Source organism: Vidua chalybeata, chromosome 17, assembly GCF_026979565.1.
Source record: "Vidua chalybeata isolate OUT-0048 chromosome 17, bVidCha1 merged haplotype, whole genome shotgun sequence".
Taxonomy (NCBI): domain Eukaryota; kingdom Metazoa; phylum Chordata; class Aves; order Passeriformes; family Viduidae; genus Vidua; species Vidua chalybeata.
Genome location: NC_071546.1, coordinates 3171943 through 3190921, shown reverse-complemented (window position 1 = coordinate 3190921; position 18979 = coordinate 3171943). Strand labels below are relative to the sequence as shown.

The following is an 18979-nucleotide window of genomic DNA, read 5'->3' as shown; positions in this document are numbered from 1 at the left end:
CAGTGTGACACCCATGTGTCACTGACCCCCTCATGCAGCACCAGTGCCAGGGAGCTGGGTGAGGAGGCTCAGGGCTGTCAGCACAGCTTAGGGCTGCCTCTCCTCCACCCCAGGTCTGGTCCCCTTCCAGGCACAGCCATGGATCTTTGCACACCTGGCCAGGTGAGCCCCTGGGCTTGGACAAACCTGGCACAAACAGCAGTCAGATTGCACATTCCTTTTAATCTCTGGCTTGGGGTAATCAATCCCCCAACAAAACACCCAGGAAGCCCAGTTTCAGTCACACTTGGAGAATGGAGCAGTTTCCCAGGTGACCGACTGGTGATTGGTGCTGCAGCAGCAAAGAGCCAGCAGGGCTGTCACTCAGCACACCCATTCTGCAGGAATTCTGCTTTGTGCTGCTTCTGTCACTCAGCACATCCACTCTGCAGGAATTCTGCTTTTGTGCTGGTTCTGCCACTCAGCACATCCATTCTGCAGGAATTCTGCCTCTGTGCTGGTTCTGTGTAACTGACAGGGCTGGGCTGAGGCTGCCTGGGCTCTTCACTGCCAGAAAGGTGCAGCTTTTAGGGCTGAGGAGGAAGGCTGGAGGAAGAGGCAGACAACCTTGAGCGGGAGAGCCCAGACTCCTCCACTGCTGAGCTGTTCCCACTGATCCATAAAACCTGGAGGGAGCCACGTCTCCCCCTTTGCTGGTACTGGTCCCAGAGTAAGGTGCTGGGAGCTGGGGCTGTGCTGCCCAGCCTCCCCTGCAATTCCTTTGCTTCCTCACCAGAGAGCTCCCAGTCTCAGCAGGAGCATTCCCAAGGCTGGGGCTCCCTGACAGGAAGATGCTCAGGGCTTGGTCTGTAGTGGGATGCACTGGCACAAACCCAGGGTGCTTTGGGATTTATCAACACACACAGGGCTCCAATTCTCTGCTGCCTTGGGAATTGCCTCCATCTTTGAGTGGTTCTTACACCAGCCTGTGGAGATCTGTTGGACAGGGCTACAGGATGCAGCAGGAGCCTGCCCTGCTGCCTGCCCTGTGTGGCACAGAGGCACCCCGTCCAATAAAACGGGAGTTGGGCAAAGCAAGAGCAAGCAAGAGGCCCTTGGGCAAATTATCCAGGGCAGCTGTGCCTGGTGCAGGAACCCTGAGGATCCTCAGGCACAAGGGAAAATAGAAATCAGGACAGCAGCAGCATGGCAAGGAAGGCTGGAGGGGCCATGGTGAGTGGAGCTGGGCTCTCTTTAAGCCGGAGAGCACTGAGGCACTGGATGAAGATAAAGGCTGATACTTGCCCATCCACCTTTCTCCTCTCATTCCTTAGGCTGTGTATGTCTCCAGAAATCATGCAGCATAAAGAGCTCAAAAGTGGGAGCAGCACAAAGGCCTGTTTTGGCACCTTGACCCTTTGCTCTACATCCCTCTGCCCCCAAGCCAGGCCCCAGGGAACATCCAGAACCCAGCAGTCCTGGGAGTCACAGCTGGGCTGGGCCCAGGGCAGGGCCTCCTGAGCAGGCAGAGCAATGGAATCCTTCTCCCTGGAGGAGGAATCACCAGAAGAAGCTGGGACTGGCACCCAGGACCTCTGAGCAGCTGGATCACACAGTCCGTCCTCACAGCCTCCAGCAGTCGGACCTTGGCAAGCACCCTAAGGAGAAATCCCTGGGACAGATCAGCTCTTCAGGCAGCAGAGAGAGGAGGGTGGGGCTGTGGCTCCTCACACCAGGTACGGCGTGTCCAGCACGGCCACCCCGGCTGCCACGCCGCCGTCCGCATGCTCGATGGCCTTGGTGCGCAGCAGGTGCCCCGCGGCCTGGTTCAGCACCAGCTCCTGGCCCTGCCTGCAGAGGAGAGGGAAACTGAGCCCCTGCAGAGCACAGAGCTCCTGGCAGTTCTCTGGGGCAGCACGATGCACCTTTCCTGTCAGCACACAGGGCAGGGCAGAGCCCCAGGGCTAACCTGGGGGCCTTGCAGTGGTGGCTGCACTGGCCCTTCTGCAAATGGGCATTTCCAGGGGCTGAATGCTGCCACAGCACCTTTGTTCCCAAAACTGGGTGAAAAGGACTTTCATTTATACCCTATGGAAACGTGGCCTATGAGGGTTTTAACCAAAAGCAGCTCCTATTAGGATTGAACAGGCATTAGGCCTCCAAGTATTTCAGAGGGCTTAGGAAAAGCCACACATGGGGCTGCATTCAGAACCCAAGAAGTGCTCCCAGAAATCAGGGATGAGACACATCCACAAGAAGACCCCATTACACCAGTAACTGCCAGCACGAGCCCTGTGGTTTTCCAACAGCTTGTTTGGCAGCAAGTTCAGAGCTGCAGCTCAGCATGTGCACACGTGCTCAGAGCTGCTCCCAGGGGCACAGACTGAATGGTCACATTTGTCCCTGGCACCTGCACGTCCCCAGACACCTGTCCTGTGGCTGTGCTTGGGCAGCACAGAGGGCAGAAAGCTCCAGCTCCACAGCAGGAGCAGGGAGCTGCCCTGGAACACAAGCACATTGCTCACCTGACATAGACACCAAAGATCCCGAGCTCGGAGATGCACTCAGACACTTGGAGGGGGCTATGAGCCCTCAGCAGGTAATTCAGTGCTGGCTGGGGCTTGATCTTATCCATCAAGATGTAGGAGGTTCTCTCAGGGCTGTCTTTGATCTTCTCCAGAACCTCCCTGAGCTCTTCACCGTAGAGGTTGTTCCCTGGCAAACAAAACCAGCACATCAAGCCCTTCCAGGACAGCAGAAGCCCCTGGCCCCAGCTCTGTGGCCCTGGCAGCCCAAATGACCCAGCCTTTGTCTCCCCAGGTGCTGCCTGGGCTCTCCACACCCAGTACCAGGGCCTTGGGCCTCCTCCAGCAGAATTGCCTTAGTGGCAGGACTAGTCCCCATGGCTATGAGTAGCCATAAGCCACCCTTTATCCCTCAGCACAAGACCAGGAGCTGGCACAGTTACTGCCTGTCCCAAATACAGCACAAACCACAATGGAAACCCCCAGGGGCCCAGCCCAGCTGACACCTCCACAGCCCAGCTCATACCTCCACCTTCACGCTGAGGCTTCAGCACAAAGCGGTCGGGGTCAGCGATGGCTGTGGCAGCTATTCTGTCACCCTCTTCACCCTGGCAGGAAAGGATGGAAACAGGTGGACACCAGGAATAATTTCTTCATGCACAAGGTGGTTTCGCACGGGAACAAGCTGGATGGAGTCACCACCCCTGGAGGCGTTCAAGGAATGGTGGAATGTGGCACTCAGTGCCATGGTCTAGTTGATAATGTGGTGTTTGGTCAAAGGTTGGACTCTGTGATCTTAGAGGGCTTTTCCAACCTAAACAATTCTGCAAACAGCAAAGCATCAGGGAGCAGCAGGGGCTCCTCAGCAGATCCCTCTGAGCAGAGGCATCAACAAATTCCCCAAGGACCACAGCAAAGCCTTCTCCTCTTCTCAAGCAAAGAGCACAGGTGTGCACGTCCCTTCCTGCTCCAGCCCCACTCCCACTCACCTCGTCCAGGGAGTAGAGTCCTGCGAAGGTGGCTCTTATCCGAGCGATGGCCGCAGGGTGGCCGGGCAGCAGCTTCTCCAGCGTCCCTGGCCGGCTGAGCTCCTGCTGCACCTTCTTGGTGCCCACCAGCTGCGTGGCAATGTCGGGGCACTTCACTGCCCGGGACCTCTCCAGCAGCAGCCGCGCCGCCCAGTTCTGAGGCAGCAAAGGAGCAGCCACACCATGAGGAAAAACAACACACAAAAGGTTTGCTCTGCTCTTTTCTGTGCAGTTATCGACATATGGTTTGTCTCCTCCCTGCCTGCTGGCAGGGACAGGGGGTGGGAGTAGCACTCCAGAGAAAAGCAGACATGAATTTCCCACCACCTCTGGGTGGCACAGTCAAATTAATCCACTGTGTGCACCTTCCCCAGCTTGTCCAGTGCTGCCACCTCGAGACACCAGCAAGATCTGCTCTGTGCTATTACCTGCAGCCTGATCGTGCTAAGAGAGCACAGAGTGATCTGTAGACCAAGTCTGAAACCTTTAAGCAGGTGGTCATACCTGTGTTAACCCCTACTTGTACAGACACAATTCAGTACTGCACTAAAGGATCACCCCCTGGAAAAGAAAGCCACCCATCTTTCTTACTGCAGGGTCACCCACCTGCTCTCGGGTCACAGCTTCCCAACGCTCCCAGCCACACGGGGCAGGACTGACCCCACCCCAGATAGGGTGGCTGCCCCTGGGATTATTTGGAGCTCCCTGGGCAGTGCCCAGCTGATGGTTTCTGGGGCAGGGAGATACTGAGATACTGACCTGCTCGTTGTAGATCTGGGGCACGTAGCCCTCTCTGTAATACACCACTGCGACCTCCTGGCCATCCCTGGAATGGAAACCAGAAGTTCTCACAGAGCCAGGCCAGGCCCTGCCCCATCCCAGCACCAAGGGGGGATCACAGCCCCCTGCCCCTTCTCCTTGGCCTCTGGCCTTCTGCTCCTGCCTGGCTCTGCCAGAGCAAGCTGAACACTGCAAGCTCCTCTCCACTGAACCACAGCTTGGCCTGTCCCAAGACACAGGGAACTGACACCCAGCCTCTGCTCTAACCAAGGCCTAATTTTTAACAGCTTTTACCCCACACTGGCCTGGGGGACTCAGCCTGGAGAAAAGGAGGCTCAGGGGGGACCTTCTGGCTCTGCCCAACTCCCTGACAGGAGGGGACAGCTGAGGCGGAGGGGGTTTGGGCTCTGCTCCCAGGGAACAGGGACAGGACAAGAGGAAATACCCTCAAGTTGCAGCACGGGAGGTTTAGATTGGAGATTAGGGAAAATCTCTTCACTGGAAGAGTGGTCAAGCACTAGGACAGGTGGCTCAGGGCAGTGGAGGGACCCAAAGATGTGAGGTTGTGGCACTTGGGGACATGTTCAGTGGTGCTGGGTCACAGGCTGGACTCAGTCTCAGAGATCTTTTCCAACCTTAACAGCTCTGTGATTCTTGAAGCTGGAGGGAACAAGGTCCTGTGGCAATTCAAGGTAAGACATCAACTCAACAACATGAGAGGCACCAAACCAGCCTGCCAGGGCTGAGCTGGCAGCACAGCTGTAGCACCACACACCCCAGCTTTGGCCTCCAAACTGTGCACTTGGTCTGGGAGCTGCTGGCAGGCAGGCAGGAGGCATCCAGCAGTGACAGGGGAGGATGCTCAGGAGGAAAAACAAGGGATACACTTTACCCTCCACTATCCAGCCATAACAATACATTCATTAATTAAACACAGCACAGACCCCAAAAGTCGAAAAAATCAGCCTCACTACAGAAAAATCACTGTCAATAAAATACATCTTCCCTTAGGTTCATACTCCAGCTCATAGGAGTCTGTCCCTTAGGTTCATACAGCTCCCAGCACATTACCTGGAAACAAGACAAACGTCACACTTGGGACCAACTGGGAGTCTGTGATCCTCCCATCCTGGTCTCCACAGGGAGCAGGCAAGACACTGAGAGAGTTCAAACCCAAAAGATCCCCAAAGGACATGGAATGCTTCCTCCTCCTGCACTAACAACCCAGCCCAGCTCCCAGTGGCAGAGCAGGAAGGGAACAGTAAATAGGAAATGGCTCTGTGGAAGCCTCTCAAACAGCCAGGGCTGCTCAGAGCAGACCTTTGTGGAGGAGGTAAAGATCCCCCAGAGCAATGAAGGCTGAAGGAGGGAGATGATAACTGCAGCTGTAAGGCACTGATGTGTGTCTGCAAAATCTCACCACCATGAGCACAAAGCCATCTGAGCTCCAAGAGGAAGCAGCAGCCTGGAGCATGGAAGAGAACTGCTTTCCTCAGTCACTTCTCACAGTCAGCTTTGGCTGCAAGCTCCCACTGGCAGCCCTGCGTGCCCGAGAGCCGGCAGGAGTGCGCACCTTGGCTCATACTCACATATACAGCCTCCTGCTGGCATCCAGGGAGCCCTGCTCAAACACATCCCGGAACCGCTTCCTGACCACACGGATATTCCTGCCAACAGGAGTGCAAGAGTCACCAGGCTGGGCACAGGTACCTGAGCTGCAGATCACGGGTGGAATCCGTGGCTGCAGCAAGGAGGATCTGTAGGTTCCTTCACAAATAGCCACAGGCTTTGTGCTATGGAGCCAGAGAAATCCTACAGCCCAAAAAACTCCCTTTTTAGGAACCCATCCTATGTTTCCTATGATCTGCCAGCTGTTTGCTCAGCTTTCTAGACCAGAAATTGAACCATCTCCTTCCTTTCCCATCCCAGGAAAATTCAAACTTTACCTGTTCCAAAGCTCATTTTCTACACAACGCTGATCAAAAATATTCCTCTGAACTTCCTCCACCAGAAACATCACCACAGCCCTGGAAGAGATACCAAGGACATCATTAAACCCATAAACACTCCACATGCTCCTAGCTGGATCACCAGCTCTCCATCTCTGTGATTCAGGCTCCCTGCACTGCTCCTGTTCATGTTCTCCTCCTCTGTCCTTACCTTTGGGACCCATAGAGCTCCCAGGCTTTGGCAATTCCCAAGGCCAGCCCCTTCGCTGGGTTGTTGGGCAGCAGCTGTGATGCCTCCTCGGTCTTTCCCAGCACTTTCAACACCAGCCTGTGGAACACAAATGCTGTAAATGCCATGTCCATGCCCAGCCAGACCAAGGGAGCAGCCTGGAGAGCACAGGGGCCATGCAGTGCAGCTGCTGCAGTGGGAGGTGCTCCTTACCTGTGGACGTCGGCGGTGCGGGAGGTGAGCCCCCCGAAGCTGGCAGCAATGGTGTTTATTTCTATCTGCCTCAGAGCTGCTGTGCCATCCAGCCCACAGTCAAACATGTAGTCCGAGCGGTTGATGCCCAAAAACACAGTCTGGAACATAGGGAGGGAAGCTGGGGTCTCCTGTTACCTTCAACTGCAAATTCTTTGATGACCTTGCTTCAAAATCCTCCCAGGGCAGATCCAGTCAGAGAATCCCACAATGGGTTGGGTTGGAAGGGACTTTAAAGACCACCTTATCCCAGGCCCTGCAGCTGGCAGGGACACCTTCCACTAGACCAAGATGCTCCAAGCCCTGTCCAACCTGGCCTTGAATATTTTCAGGGATGGGACAGCCACAGCTTCTCTGGGCAACCTGTGCCAGCACCTTATCACCTGCACAGTAGGTTTCCTAATATCTCATCTAAAACTATTCAGTGTCAGTTTGAAGCCATTCCCTCTTGTCCTGTCACCCACAGTTTGATACAAACCATTGCAGGTCACACACCTGGGTGCTCTGCCCCCTGCCCAGGGCCCACAGCCCTCTAAGAGCTCCAGAGGAGCTCCCAACACTCCTGAGAGTAAAGGAACTTCTGCAGGGATGGCCTGGCCGGTGCAGGTGCCAACAGGACACATGTCCCTGCACACTCTGAGGCTCCCAGAGGACAAAGACAAACCACAGGAAATCCTCCCTCTCCAGGCCAGGCTGCTTCCAGCAGCACCAACCAAAGAGCTCAGCTGTTCAACAGGGCAAGGTCCTGAGCTCACCCCCTGTGACAAGACATTGCAGGGCAGGGAGTGACCAGCCTGGCACAGCTCAGAGTCCACAGTGAAAAGCTTGCAGCCAGAGCCCAGGCACCCCCACCACACTGCCAAGGGGCACAGACCATGGGGATCTCCTGCCCAGGTACCTGAGCCAAGCCTTCCTCCAAAACCTGCATGTAGATTCTGAAGAGTCGAGCTGTGAAGTCATCTACCTTGATGGTGCTAGAGAGAAACACAGACCACGTCAGCCTGCTGCTGCTGTCACAGAGGAACAAGAAAATTAATTCTTCTGCAGAAAAAGCCCTTAGCAGGGGCATTCTCCAGCAAAGAGCAGGGCTGAGGCTCAACCAAGTGCTGTAGCATTGTGAAACACCTCCCCATGAATGCTCAGTGCAAAACCACAACACAAACCCAGTTTGCCAAGCACAGCCACTCCACAAAGACCCTCCTGTGCAGAGGTGACTCACGGACAGGGCAGGGATGGGACAAGTAAAGGCAAAGAAGTGCAGCAGAATTCTGCAGGTTCAGACAAGAAAACCACAGGTCTCTCTGGGCCTGCACACACAGTTCAGAGAAGTTTCACAAGCTTCATGCAATCCCCCTGTCCTGTCAGGCTCCAAATCCCACACACTGTGGCCCTGTTGGAGCAGATCTGGCTTTTCCTCAGGGCCCCAAATCCCTGAGCAGCACCTCCAGGGAGCTGCCCTGGCACAGGGCAGGCACCTGAGCACACACAAGCCCCAGGTACTGCATTCTTTAACCACAGGTACAAACATGTCCCCACAGGCTCTGGCTACAGCCAGCTCTGGAACAGCTCCAAGGGGTCAGGCTTTAACAAAACAAAAGGATGCTGGAAAACAGCCTTCTCTGCTCTGTCCCAGTGCCAGCGGCAGCAGCACGTGCACAGGCAGCACAGAACAGAGAGTGGGAAGGGAAGAGAGATTTGTGGAAGCATCAGCCCCACAATTACAAGCGACAAATGGTCACTGCTGCCCAGGGAAACAGCCACAGATAAACTCAGCAGAACCCAGGAGCCATGGCTGGACAGCCCTCCTGCAGCCAGAGCTTGTGGCTGGGAAAGAAGGGATGGGGGTAACTGATGGAGGGTGTGGAGACAGAACAGACACCTCCTTCTCATCACTGCTGCAGCAGAGCTGGTGGTTACTGGACAGACACAGGCAGATGCAGAATAAGACTAAAAGAGACTCCTAAATCCAGTACTCAAAGACTCCAGTGATTTGCATTTAAGGCCCAGGGGCCAAAAAGCTCACAAGTATGAATTCATAAGCCTGAAAAAGTGGAGAAGTTGAAGATGATAGCAGAGAATCAGGTCTTGGCCAGATGTCCCATTTTCTGGGGCCCAACAAGACCTCAGAAAGGTAGGGATGCCAGAAGGGTGATAAAGGCTTTACATTTAAAATATTTCATTAAAATGCAACACACAAAAATGTTACCTGGCCAGAGTTTGCTCCAGGAATTCTTTGTTTTGACTGACAGCATCCACCAGCAGGTTAAAATCCTGCTGGACAGCATAGGCTTGTTCAAACAAGGCCCGTGGCACTGCAGATGGGAGCAGCGTGAAGGGTGCATAATTCACCACCTGAAGGAAGGGACACAGCAGAGCAGTCAGGGCTAGGCAGCTGAAGAGGGGCTAAGGATGTGCTTCCTCTGCTTGTCTGAAGGCTGAAGGCACCCCCAGCCCTGCAGGGCAGACACATGGCCTCAAGCCTGCTGATTCCTAACTTCTGAGGGTTCTGCTTTATGAACCACCCATGGGGCACTGCTGCTCCAGCGCCTGGGCTGGGCTGACTGCCTCCTCCTGTCTCCACCTGAACTGGACAGCACTGTCTCCAGAACTTCTCAGGGGAAGAGAAAAAGATAATTTGCCAGTCCAGTCAGTTACTTCCTTTGATCCCTGCTCCAGAGCCCTGGCTCATCCCACATCTCAGGCACGGGGTCACACTCAAAGTCCATCTATTACACCACAGAGAAGTTTCCAATTTACCTGGATTTTTACATGAAACAAGGGACACTGGCGGTATGTTTGGCCTCTCCTCCCAGGCTCCCTCTTCCTCTCACCCTTTGAGATCTCTCAGAGCCCTGACCTGACATCAAGGAGCAGTGCTATGGTGAAGACCTCCCTCCCTGTACCCCTGCCAGCTGCCTGCTTGCCCCCAGGCTCCTCAGGGACCCTTCCCCAATGGTGCCCCACCCCTCCTACACAGGGGTACTTCTTCCTCTGCGACCTCTCATGGCATTCTGCCCCAACAGGCTGAGCCCTCCCACCCCAGCCAGCTGCCAGGGACTGTCCAGAGGCAAACCCCAAATATCAGCCACCTCCACCCCTGTCACCTCACCCCAGTTATGGGACAAAGGCTGACTGTAGCTGGGAACATGCCAAAAGCAGAGGCCCCTCCGTGAGACTCTCCTCTGGTTCAAAGGTTCACATGGGTGGTGAGAGGCTGGGAAAAGGATTAAACTCCCAGCACCACAACAGGCAACCTCCTAAGCCTTCCCAGATCTATCTCTCTCCTTGGAAAAGGTAATCTGTATGGCAGGGCTGTCCCTTGGGGAGCTGCGCTCATCAGCGGGATGGGCTGTGAGCTGCAGCCCCAGTGTAGGGACAGCAAAGGCTGTCCCCTGGGGAGCCGCTCCTTGCCAAGGGCTCCGGGACCCCCGCACAGCTGCAGCTCCTCCCCGCGCCGCGCACTCACATCCGAGGCGTTGGGCTGCTCCCCGGTCCGCATCAGCACCCCCGCCAGCAGCGCCGCGTCCACCGCCACCGCCGCCGCCTCCCGCACGGCCGCCGCGTCCCGCACCACGTCCTGCCAGCCCGCGGCCATGGCAGCGCTGCGGGCACAGCACAGCGTCACCGCCCGCCCCGCACCCTGAGCCCCGGCCCCGGTGCCCTGAGCCCCGGCCCCTGGCTGTCCCCAGCCCCCGTGCCCAGACCCCCGGCTGTCCCCAGCCCCTGTGCCCGGACCCCCGGCCCCTGGCTGTCCCCGCTCCCTGTGCCCTGATCCCCGCTCCCTGTGCCCTCGCCGATCCCCGGTCCTCAGACCATCAGTGCGCCCTTACCCCCAACCTTGGTCCGCGACCCCCGGTCCCTTCCTGGTTCCCGCTCCCCGCTGCCTGAGCCCCAGCCCTCGGCACATCGCTGTCCCCTGACCCCCGAACCCTCTGTCCCTCTCCGGCCCCCAGGCCCTCACTGACCCACGAGCACCGCGCCCTCCCCGACTCCCGCTCCTGGACCCCTCGCCCTCTCTGATGCCGCCTGTTTCTCCGCGGTCACCAGACCGCCACTGCCCCCAGCCCCTCACTGACCCCCGGTCCCTCCCGGCCCCTCACTGACCCCCGGTCCGTCCCGGCGCCCCGGTCCCTCCCGGCCCCTCACTGACCCCCGGTCCCTCCCGGCCCCTCACTGACCCCCGGTCCGTCCCGGCGCCCCGGTCCCGCCGCCCGGACCCGCTCCGGCCGCTCGGTGCGGGCGCTGCGGACCGCCCTTTGATTGGACGGGCCGCGCCCCTCGCTCCGCCCCTCACGCAGATTGGCAGCTCAATAAACCAATCAGCGTGAGGAAAGAGCCCACCGTGCGCGATGCCGCGCAGCGGGGGCGGGAGGAGGAGCAGCCGCGTTGGGAGAGCGCAGCGCGCACGCGCCGGGCTGCGTCACGGCGGTGTGACGTCATGTCGCGACACGGTGAGGGCGACGAGGGCGGTGGGGGGGCTCGCCCGCGCCTGGGGCTGCAGCTGGTGAAATCCGACCGCTGTGTACAGGGGCTGCTCGGGCCAGAGCTGCTGGGAGCCCGGAGCCATGGAAAGAAAGGGTTGGCGCGCTGTTCGTAGAGGCCCTTTCCAACATCGGCGATCCTATAATTCCGTGCGAACACCTTCACCGCCGTCTGCTGCCCCCGTGGGAGCTGAATTCACCCTGGGCAGGCGGGGGAAGACAGGAGCTGCAGAGCTGCCTGAGGAAGCGAAAGGAGTTTGGGATATGGCTGGTTTCCGTTTCCTGCCCTGTTCTCAGCCACGTGCCTTTGCTGCGCTGCACTGGCAGGGCCCCAGAAGGGCTGGCCGGGGGTTCCGCGGAGCGGGCCCGTGGCTGATGGCCCCTGTCCTTCCCGTGGAGCTGTCCAGTGCTCCCTTCACAAGACTTTCACAACCAAGGCTGGCTGGCAGCAACAATACTGCAGGGGGAAGCGGACCATGGGGAGAACAGAGGATGTCTAAAGAACAAGACTACGATAACACAACTACATCTCTTTTAACATAGATACAATTTTCATCCCTTAGTTGTGAAAGCCAATCCATCACATTACCTATCTATAACAACTTCTCCACCCAGAGTGGAATTAAAGCTAATTAGAGCCCCCCAAACTCCTGTGTCACCTTCTCCAGACCCCCAAAACCTCCCCAGAGACCCCCCCCAACCCTTGCTGCACTGGTGGATGAATGTGTTTGGAGGTGGGGAGGGGGCTCGGGGGGTCCTGGGTGAATCCTAGGGGGATTTGGGGTAGCTACAAGACAAGGGGGCCTGGGGAGTTTGGGGGAGTCAGGGAAAATTCAGAATGGGGCAAGATGGTGGTGTCTGGGGGCTGGGATTGGCAGATCTACATCATTGGAGGTCAGGAGGAGCCCTGAGGGGAGTTCTAGGGGGGTTTAGGGAAAGTTTTGGGGTTCTACAGGATGGAGGGGGGCTGGAGGGGTTGGAGGTGCTGGAGGAATTTGGGGACAGGTGGTTGGGGGGTTAGGAGACAACTGGGTCTACTTGTTTGGAGATGGTGCGGAGCTTCAGGGAGTCTGAGGGGAGCTCTGGGGAGCTTTGGGCAGGGCTAAATGGGCTGGGAGACCTTCAGGGGATCTCGGGGGCTGGAGGAAATTTGGAATAAGGGAGATATGGGAGGGCTGGGGTGGCTGGTGGGCGACTTGCTCTATATCTTCAGAGGTGTGGAGGGGGCTGGGGAGGTTGATTTTGGGGCCCCTCCTGATTTTTGGGTGGGGAGCACACAGCTCAGGCCATTTTCTCCTCTCATCTGGGTGGGGGCTTTAGGGGTCCCAGCTTCTTAGGGTCCAGGGTCCCTCCCTGATTTTGGGGTCCCCTCCCCAGGCCGCACATCTCAGAGCTGTTCCAGTTCCCGCTGTGAGGGGGGGCCCTTGGGAGTGGTTGGGGCTTGGGGGAGGGGGAAGCCCCCTGCCCACCACCGCTACTCCATGGTCTTCCACCCCCCTCCCACACCCTCATCCTCTGTGGGTGGCACTCCAGTGTTGGGGGGGATCTGGGGAGGATCCTGGGGGCTCTGTGGGGGAAGATATGGGGGACACTGGCTCTCCACCACCAGGTACAAGCCATCCTGGGCCAGTCCTAGGGCAGGGCTAGAGGAATCTGGACTATCTGGAGGGGGCTGAGGGGGTCCTTCAGGGGTCTGGTAGGGGAAACAGGGGGAGATATGGGGGGAATATGAGGGGATACAGGAAGCTAGGGGGTCCCGAGTGGGGATATGGGTGGAGAAATGGGGAGGATACAGGGGGTACAGGGTCCTGGGGGTGTCAGGGAGGGGAGACATGGGAGAGATATGAGAGGCACAGGGAGCTGAGGACTCCTTGAGGGGTTTCAGGCAGTCCTGGATGGGCTGGGAAGAGATACATGGGAGGCATGTGGGTAGTACAGAGTCCTGGGTGGGAGATATAGGAGGGGAGATGGTCCTGGGAGGGTCCTGGGTGGCTCTGGGGAGGTCCTGGGAGATCCTGGGGGCTTCTGGACAGGTTGTGGGAGCAGACTGGGGGGGAGATATGTGGGAACAGGGAAAATGCATGGATGCAGTTTGGCCTGGTTTGGAGGAATCACAAGCAAGGCCTTATGGATAAACTCTTTATTGATGGAACAAGGGTGTGAAGTTTGCTGTCTAGAGGCCCTTCAGCTCTCCTGCCACAGACGAGCTTTGGGTGCACTGATCTGCGCCGTGCTCTGGCCTGGGCAGGGGGCATTGGACCCTCTGGAGGGATGGGCTGTCGGGAAAAATGTGGGCCCAAGGAGGGGAGAGTGTCCTCAGCAGCACAGCTCTCCTGTCCACCTTGGCATGTGGCTGGGTTTGTGACAGGTCACTGGAAATTCTGTCTGGGGGTTGGTGCACGCCTATGCCGAACAACCCGCCCTAATACAGACTGAACGATCCAATTTGCCATGGTCCTTATGTCCAAAGTGTTGCCTGAGGTTGTTGGGTTCCTTTCTCTCACCAAGTTCCCCTTCACCATTGCAGGATGCTCAGGCTCCTTGGTTTTGGCATAGCCAGTCCCTTTTGCATGAGGCTGTGGTCCTAAGGCAGGCAGCTTTACTCCTGCACTTTCTTCCTGGCTCTGTTCTTCAGATGCTCCAGGGAATCCTGGTGGCATCTGTCTGTTGGAGACCTTACCCTTGGGAAGCTTCAGGATTTCAGTGTAATCACAGCTGGAGTCTCCTCCAAACTGAGAAGCTACCATGGATTTCAAGAGGCAGCAAATATTCTTAACAACTTGGTTGGTGAGATAGTCAAGGCAAGCCTGTAAACGTCCTCTGTCTGTTTCAGCTTCCTTGGATGTGTCTGCTTGGGTGGCTCCTCCATCAACAAGCTGCTCCTTCTGCCTGGCTGCCCTTCCTGACTCAGAAGCTTCTTTGGACTCCAGATGGTCCCCCAAGATCTCCAACACCATCGCTAGAAGCTCCTTGGCCACCAGTTCTATTTCCTGTTGGCGGTCTAGTGGTGTCTCTGCAGACTCTGTTCTCACAGAGCTGCCAAAAACACTTCCTCTGATCCCCTGAGCAGTGTTCCTTAAAAAATTGACACGCTGGTCCCAAGGAACCTTCAGCCTCGTAAACACTTTGTACACAATGGTCTCAACCAGCTCTTGGAGCTTCTGGGCTTCTGCTGTGGTCAGCTGCTCAACGACAGCTTTAAAGAGGCCGTCAGCAGTGTTGTCCGGTTTCCTCTGGGAGCCATCGGCTCTGCTGGCATCTTCCTGACCCAGCTCAGCTGTGGAGTGGGTTTGGCCCTTGTCTAAAGGTACTTTCACTCTTCTGAATCTCCCTGATTTCAGGGCCGTCTCTTTGCTCTTCTGTGGAGGTGGGCAGGAAGGTTTCTGAGGCTGCAGCTGCCACTGTGCCCTGCAGGAAGTGTCAGTGCTTCCTGACAGTTTGGGACCATCCTTTAATTTGGCCAAAAGTGGCAGAAGCCCTTCCTGAAAGGTGACACCAGGTTGTGGGTCATGGTGCCTGGACAAGCACTCAGCCCCTGTGTGCTGAGGATTCCTGCGGGCCCAGGCTGGCGCTCTGCTTCAGCCAGGCCAGGAGGGCAGGAGAGAAGGGCTTCCCTCAGCACAGGGTGTGCCTGCACATGGCCCTGCTGCCCGTGCCCAGCTCAGCTGGCTCAGCTCCCAGCTGTGGAGTCCTTTCCTCACCACAGCACCCAGCCCAGCAGCACAGCCTTGCACAGTCCTGTGCCCCTGAACACAACGCTTTGCCTACCTCTTGTTGCCTCAAGATCTGCTCTGACTGCAGCTTGGTCCTGGTCAGGTACTGCCTGTACTCATTGAATTCCTTCACAGTGCAAATCACCTATGGAGGGACGAGGGCAGAATCCCCCCAAAACTGTCAAGCCATGCTGTCAGCCTTCCCCAAAACAGCCTGACCCCAGCGGGAGAGGAGCTGCCCCCAAGCCCTCCCCCCATACCCTGGTGTTGGGACCACTGGTGTCCCCCCAGCCAGGGCTGAAGAGGCAGCATGGGGCAGGCTGAGAAGGGCAGGACTGGGGCTTGCCAGGGCGATGTTGGTGCTGCTTCTGCTCCCAGGGACACCAGCGCACAGCTCTGTCCTCTGGCAGCAGCAGGCGGCTGCAGCAAGGGCTGTTCTTGATCAGCCTGATGTCCAAACCTACCTTGTTGTCACTGGTGACAAAGCCCTGTTTCTTCAGCATCCACAGGATGTCCTTGCGCTTGTGGTAGTCCTGAAGGTGGGGGTCATGCAGGCAGTTGTATTGCAGGTTCAGGTGATGCATGTAGGGATCGTCCAGATTGAAAGAAGGACATTGCCAGTGAAGCTGTAAGAGACGTTTCCCAGAGTATGAAGGAGGCAGGAGAGCAGTAAAGAGGTGCCATGCAGTACTTGTGAAAAGAGCAAGGTACTTTGAAGACCAACACTCTTCTCCATCTTTCTGAAGACACAGAGACCCTCGCAGAAAGACTGTGGGGCCGTGCTGGGCGAGGCTGGGCTGTGATGGGATGGGCTGAGGGAGAGAAGACAAATCCCAGCAGCAAATAGACACCTTAGGCCACCAGGAAGAACTGCTGACCCACCCACAAACGAACCTTCCAACTGAAAAGGTCGGGCCCAGTGCTTCAAATGCAGACAGTGGAGAGGGGATGAAACCAGTCTCCTCGGGTTAGGCAGGCCCAAGGGCTGTGCCAGCTGCCTCTGCCTTGGCCTCCGGCAAGTCTCTGCCTTGGGAAGGTGCAGTGCAAGCTGGAGGACGAGGAGGAGGAGGAGGACAGTGCATGCATTCCCCAACCAGGGAAACTCAAGCTCTTCCAAATATGCCACCAGAATAAGCAGGAGAAGGTTGGAGTTTTCCTCAAAGGTGCACCAGATCCTGGCTCGACATGGCAGGATGAGCTGGAGGGGCCCATTGCCCCTCCAGGACACCAGGACAAACAGAGCTGCCTGCTGCAGGCAGGGGCCCAGCCACACACATGCAGAGTGCCAGAAACCAGTGAGGAGGCTGACAAGTGCTTCTTCTCTGTGTTCCAGAGAGCCTGGAGCTTGCCTCTGCTGCCCAGCCCTGCCTGACTGTAGGGCTGCAGCTCCTGCTGCAGAGGACGTGGCCACAAGAACTTCTGTGCATGATGGGGACCCCATGAAAGAGGAGAGCTTTTCTGTGCTCTTTCACTTCCTTACCTTTTCCCCCAGCTTTCCCCTGCAGAAGACAGAGTTGGACTTGGGCTGCACATGGATCTTGACTCCGAGTGGGAGGTCCAGCAGGTCAGAATTCATCAGTCTGGTGGTTCAGTCTCCTGGTGTGGAGTTCCAGGGCCAATCTGTGAAGACACAGACACTTGGGCAATAGCTCAATAAGCCTCCTGCACAGCAGGTGTAAGAGAAGGAGCTGAGCATCTTGAGGGTCCTTAGGCCTAGAGCAGACCCCCAAGCCCCAGGCTCACCGGCTAAGCTCTATCAGCCCACTGCTTTCCTCCCCGTAATTCCCAGTGCACTCAGCAGTGCCTCTGCCTTTTGGCAGGACACCAGCAGTGAGGTGGAGCTCCACAGCTCCTTCCAAGAGCTCTCGTGGTGCTGCGATCCCACGCTGACTCCTCGTGCTCCAGAGGTCTCCCAGCGATGGGGCATTGTTACATCATGGTGATGTGACATCACTGCATTGTCACATCACCGTGCTGACATTGCGTCACACGGAAACTGCCCACCACATCCCGGGGGGAGAGGTTGGCCCGCCTGGAGGTCCCTTTGGACAGCCCTGTGGGCCACCCCCCCCTCTGCGTGACCCAGCTGTGAGAGCTCCTGCCCATGGGCCCCTTCCCCCCTCCCCTGTTGTGTCATTCTGTCAGGCAAAGCTTCCTCACCAACAGGAAGGAACGGGAGTAATTGCCACTCCAAAGATGCCCAGTTTGGGGGCTGCTTTTCCTCCTTTCCATTTTTAGACCTTCTTCCCTGTCATGGCCAAGCAGCCACAGCTGGGGAAATTGCAGCAAACTGGATATTTGGCCCATCCCTGCCAACATGAGATTCCTTGGTCATGTTTTGAGAAAGAGAAGAGAAGCACAGGCTGAGGGAAAGCCTTCTCCTCCCTTTTCCTCAGGATCCCCTTCAGCCCAAACACCTCTCTGCTGCCTTTCCCTGTCTCCCCTGCCCTGGCTTCTGCTGTTCCTGTTTGCTCTTGTTATGAATGCTTTGATCAAACAATCAGATAATATAAAAGGGTTAGCTATGATTATAAGTAGACAGTTGTGAAATATAAGGTATAGAAATGTCAGGAGTGCTGTGTTTGGAATGTAATCGTAGAAGTTACTGGACCCTTCTGTTGCAGTCACGCTCACCACTAACACTGCTTGGAGACCCACTATCCTTCCCATCTTGATTTTAAGATTAAGGATTCCAGTCCATAGACCTCAGGAGAGATGAGCAATGATTGTTTTAGAATAAGAATATCGATGAAGTTATTAACTATTAGAACCAATCAATGTAAAGGTTAAATTTAAGAGTGGGCATAGTATGCATAGTATGTAAAAGAAGGCACATATTGATCATTCAGCAGAAAAAGTAAATAAAATGGATGGGTTTTGTTTGTTAAGTGGAACACATTTCCAGAGGAGTTATCCCTGTGTTCCCAGCACCTGAATAAAGAAGTGTCTGCTTATTCACATCAAATTGGTATTGGATAAGTTTCTTTTTTCCTGTTTGGTGACATTGTCCCTTCCTACCCCTTCTTGGCTGGATTTGGCGAGGTCTCTGGTGCCCGTTCCTCCAGCCTGCCTGGTTCCTTGGGGCAGCTTTTACACCGCAGAGCCCTGCCAGCCTCGCTCTTTGCACAAAGGCAAGAGACAGGCAGAGCAATCTGTTGGAGGTGCAGTGATTGATCACCACGGGGCTCTTGGGAAACAGCGAGGGGCGCAGCCCAGGGACGGTGTTCCTCTGCTCCCAGAGCAGTTTCTGGCACACGCTCCAGCTGCAGCTCTTCTCCAGCTTGGCCAGGGGAGGAGCAGCATCGGCTGTGCCCCAGCTCCCCTGGGCCACATGTCCTGCTCAGCCACGAGGGCCGTGAGCCCCGCAGCACGTTCACCCACACCCGCACCTGGGGCAGTGCTCAGGCAGCTCCAGCAGCTCCAGCGTGCGGTCCCGGAGGCCGAGCAGGAGGTCCTGTGTGCAGTTCCTGGGCAGCTGCAAAGCACAGGTGCCGAGGAATACACCTGGTGCAGGTAGCTCGGGGTGCAGCTGCAGTGCCAGCTCCAGGCTGAACTCTGGCTGGCAGGAGCCCGAGGGAAGAGCCCATGACCTGCTGACCCTTGGCAGGACAAAGAGCCCAAGGACCTGTGGCACAGCCAGGTCAGTGGCCACTCAGAGACAGGGCAGATGCCAAGCCTCGGGAGGAAGATCTGAGACTTTGCTGTGCTCGGACTGTGAAGGCCTAACAGCCCAGGGGCTCAAGGTCCCTCTCTGGAGGCACCGGCTGTTTCTGTGTTCCTGCACTGCAAATAAATTGTTTTGTGGAATGAGACACGTGAGACTCCACTGTGGGAAACCTGGTCTGACTGTGTGACAGTGGGGGGAGTGCAGGGAGTCAATGGGGGCACCCTTCAGCTCACCTGAGCCGCCCACTGCAAAGGGGATTTGGTCCCAGCAGGAACAGTCTGGTGATGGGAGTGTGAGTGCCAGAGTGCCTCGGGGATGCTCAGACAGGGAAGTTTCCTTAACAACAGGGCTGCCTGAGAGCTGGAGCAGAGCCCAG

The 18979-nt window shown here is 56.7% G+C and overlaps 3 protein-coding genes across 4 annotated transcripts in view; 1 reads left to right on the top strand and 2 right to left on the bottom strand.

The window, feature by feature from the left end:
* Positions 1-202: 202 nt before the first annotated feature.
* On the bottom strand, positions 203-10994 carry GSS (glutathione synthetase). 2 transcript variants are annotated; one of them, XM_053958740.1, is made up of 13 exons: positions 10921-10994; positions 10209-10344; positions 8949-9094; positions 7641-7716; positions 6704-6843; positions 6473-6589; positions 6259-6339; positions 5902-5979; positions 4292-4358; positions 3494-3688; positions 3031-3112; positions 2505-2694; positions 203-1830 (listed from the first exon to the last, which is right to left on the bottom strand). In XM_053958740.1, the coding sequence occupies exons 2-13, from the start codon at positions 10335-10337 to the stop codon at positions 1707-1709; spliced, it is 1425 nt and encodes a 474-aa protein (XP_053814715.1). In that variant the 5' UTR covers positions 10338-10344; positions 10921-10994; the 3' UTR covers positions 203-1706. The 2 variants fall into 2 exon arrangements, with proteins under 2 accessions (XP_053814715.1, XP_053814716.1); XM_053958741.1 differs by lacking the exon at positions 10921-10994 and adding an exon at positions 10847-10878.
* Positions 6034-18979, top strand: part of ITCH (itchy E3 ubiquitin protein ligase) — a 96940-nt gene continuing 83994 nt past the window's right edge. Inside the window, exon 1 of the mRNA XM_053958737.1 lies at positions 6034-6040. The gene's annotated coding sequence lies outside the window, so the exon portion shown is untranslated. The remainder of the gene's footprint in view (positions 6041-18979) is intronic.
* Positions 13349-17880, bottom strand: LOC128796772 (uncharacterized). The gene is made up of 5 exons (XM_053958739.1): positions 16680-17880; positions 16417-16556; positions 15401-15562; positions 14992-15081; positions 13349-14705 (listed from the first exon to the last, which is right to left on the bottom strand). The coding sequence occupies exons 2-5, from the start codon at positions 16510-16512 to the stop codon at positions 13593-13595; spliced, it is 1461 nt and encodes a 486-aa protein (XP_053814714.1). The 5' UTR covers positions 16513-16556; positions 16680-17880; the 3' UTR covers positions 13349-13592.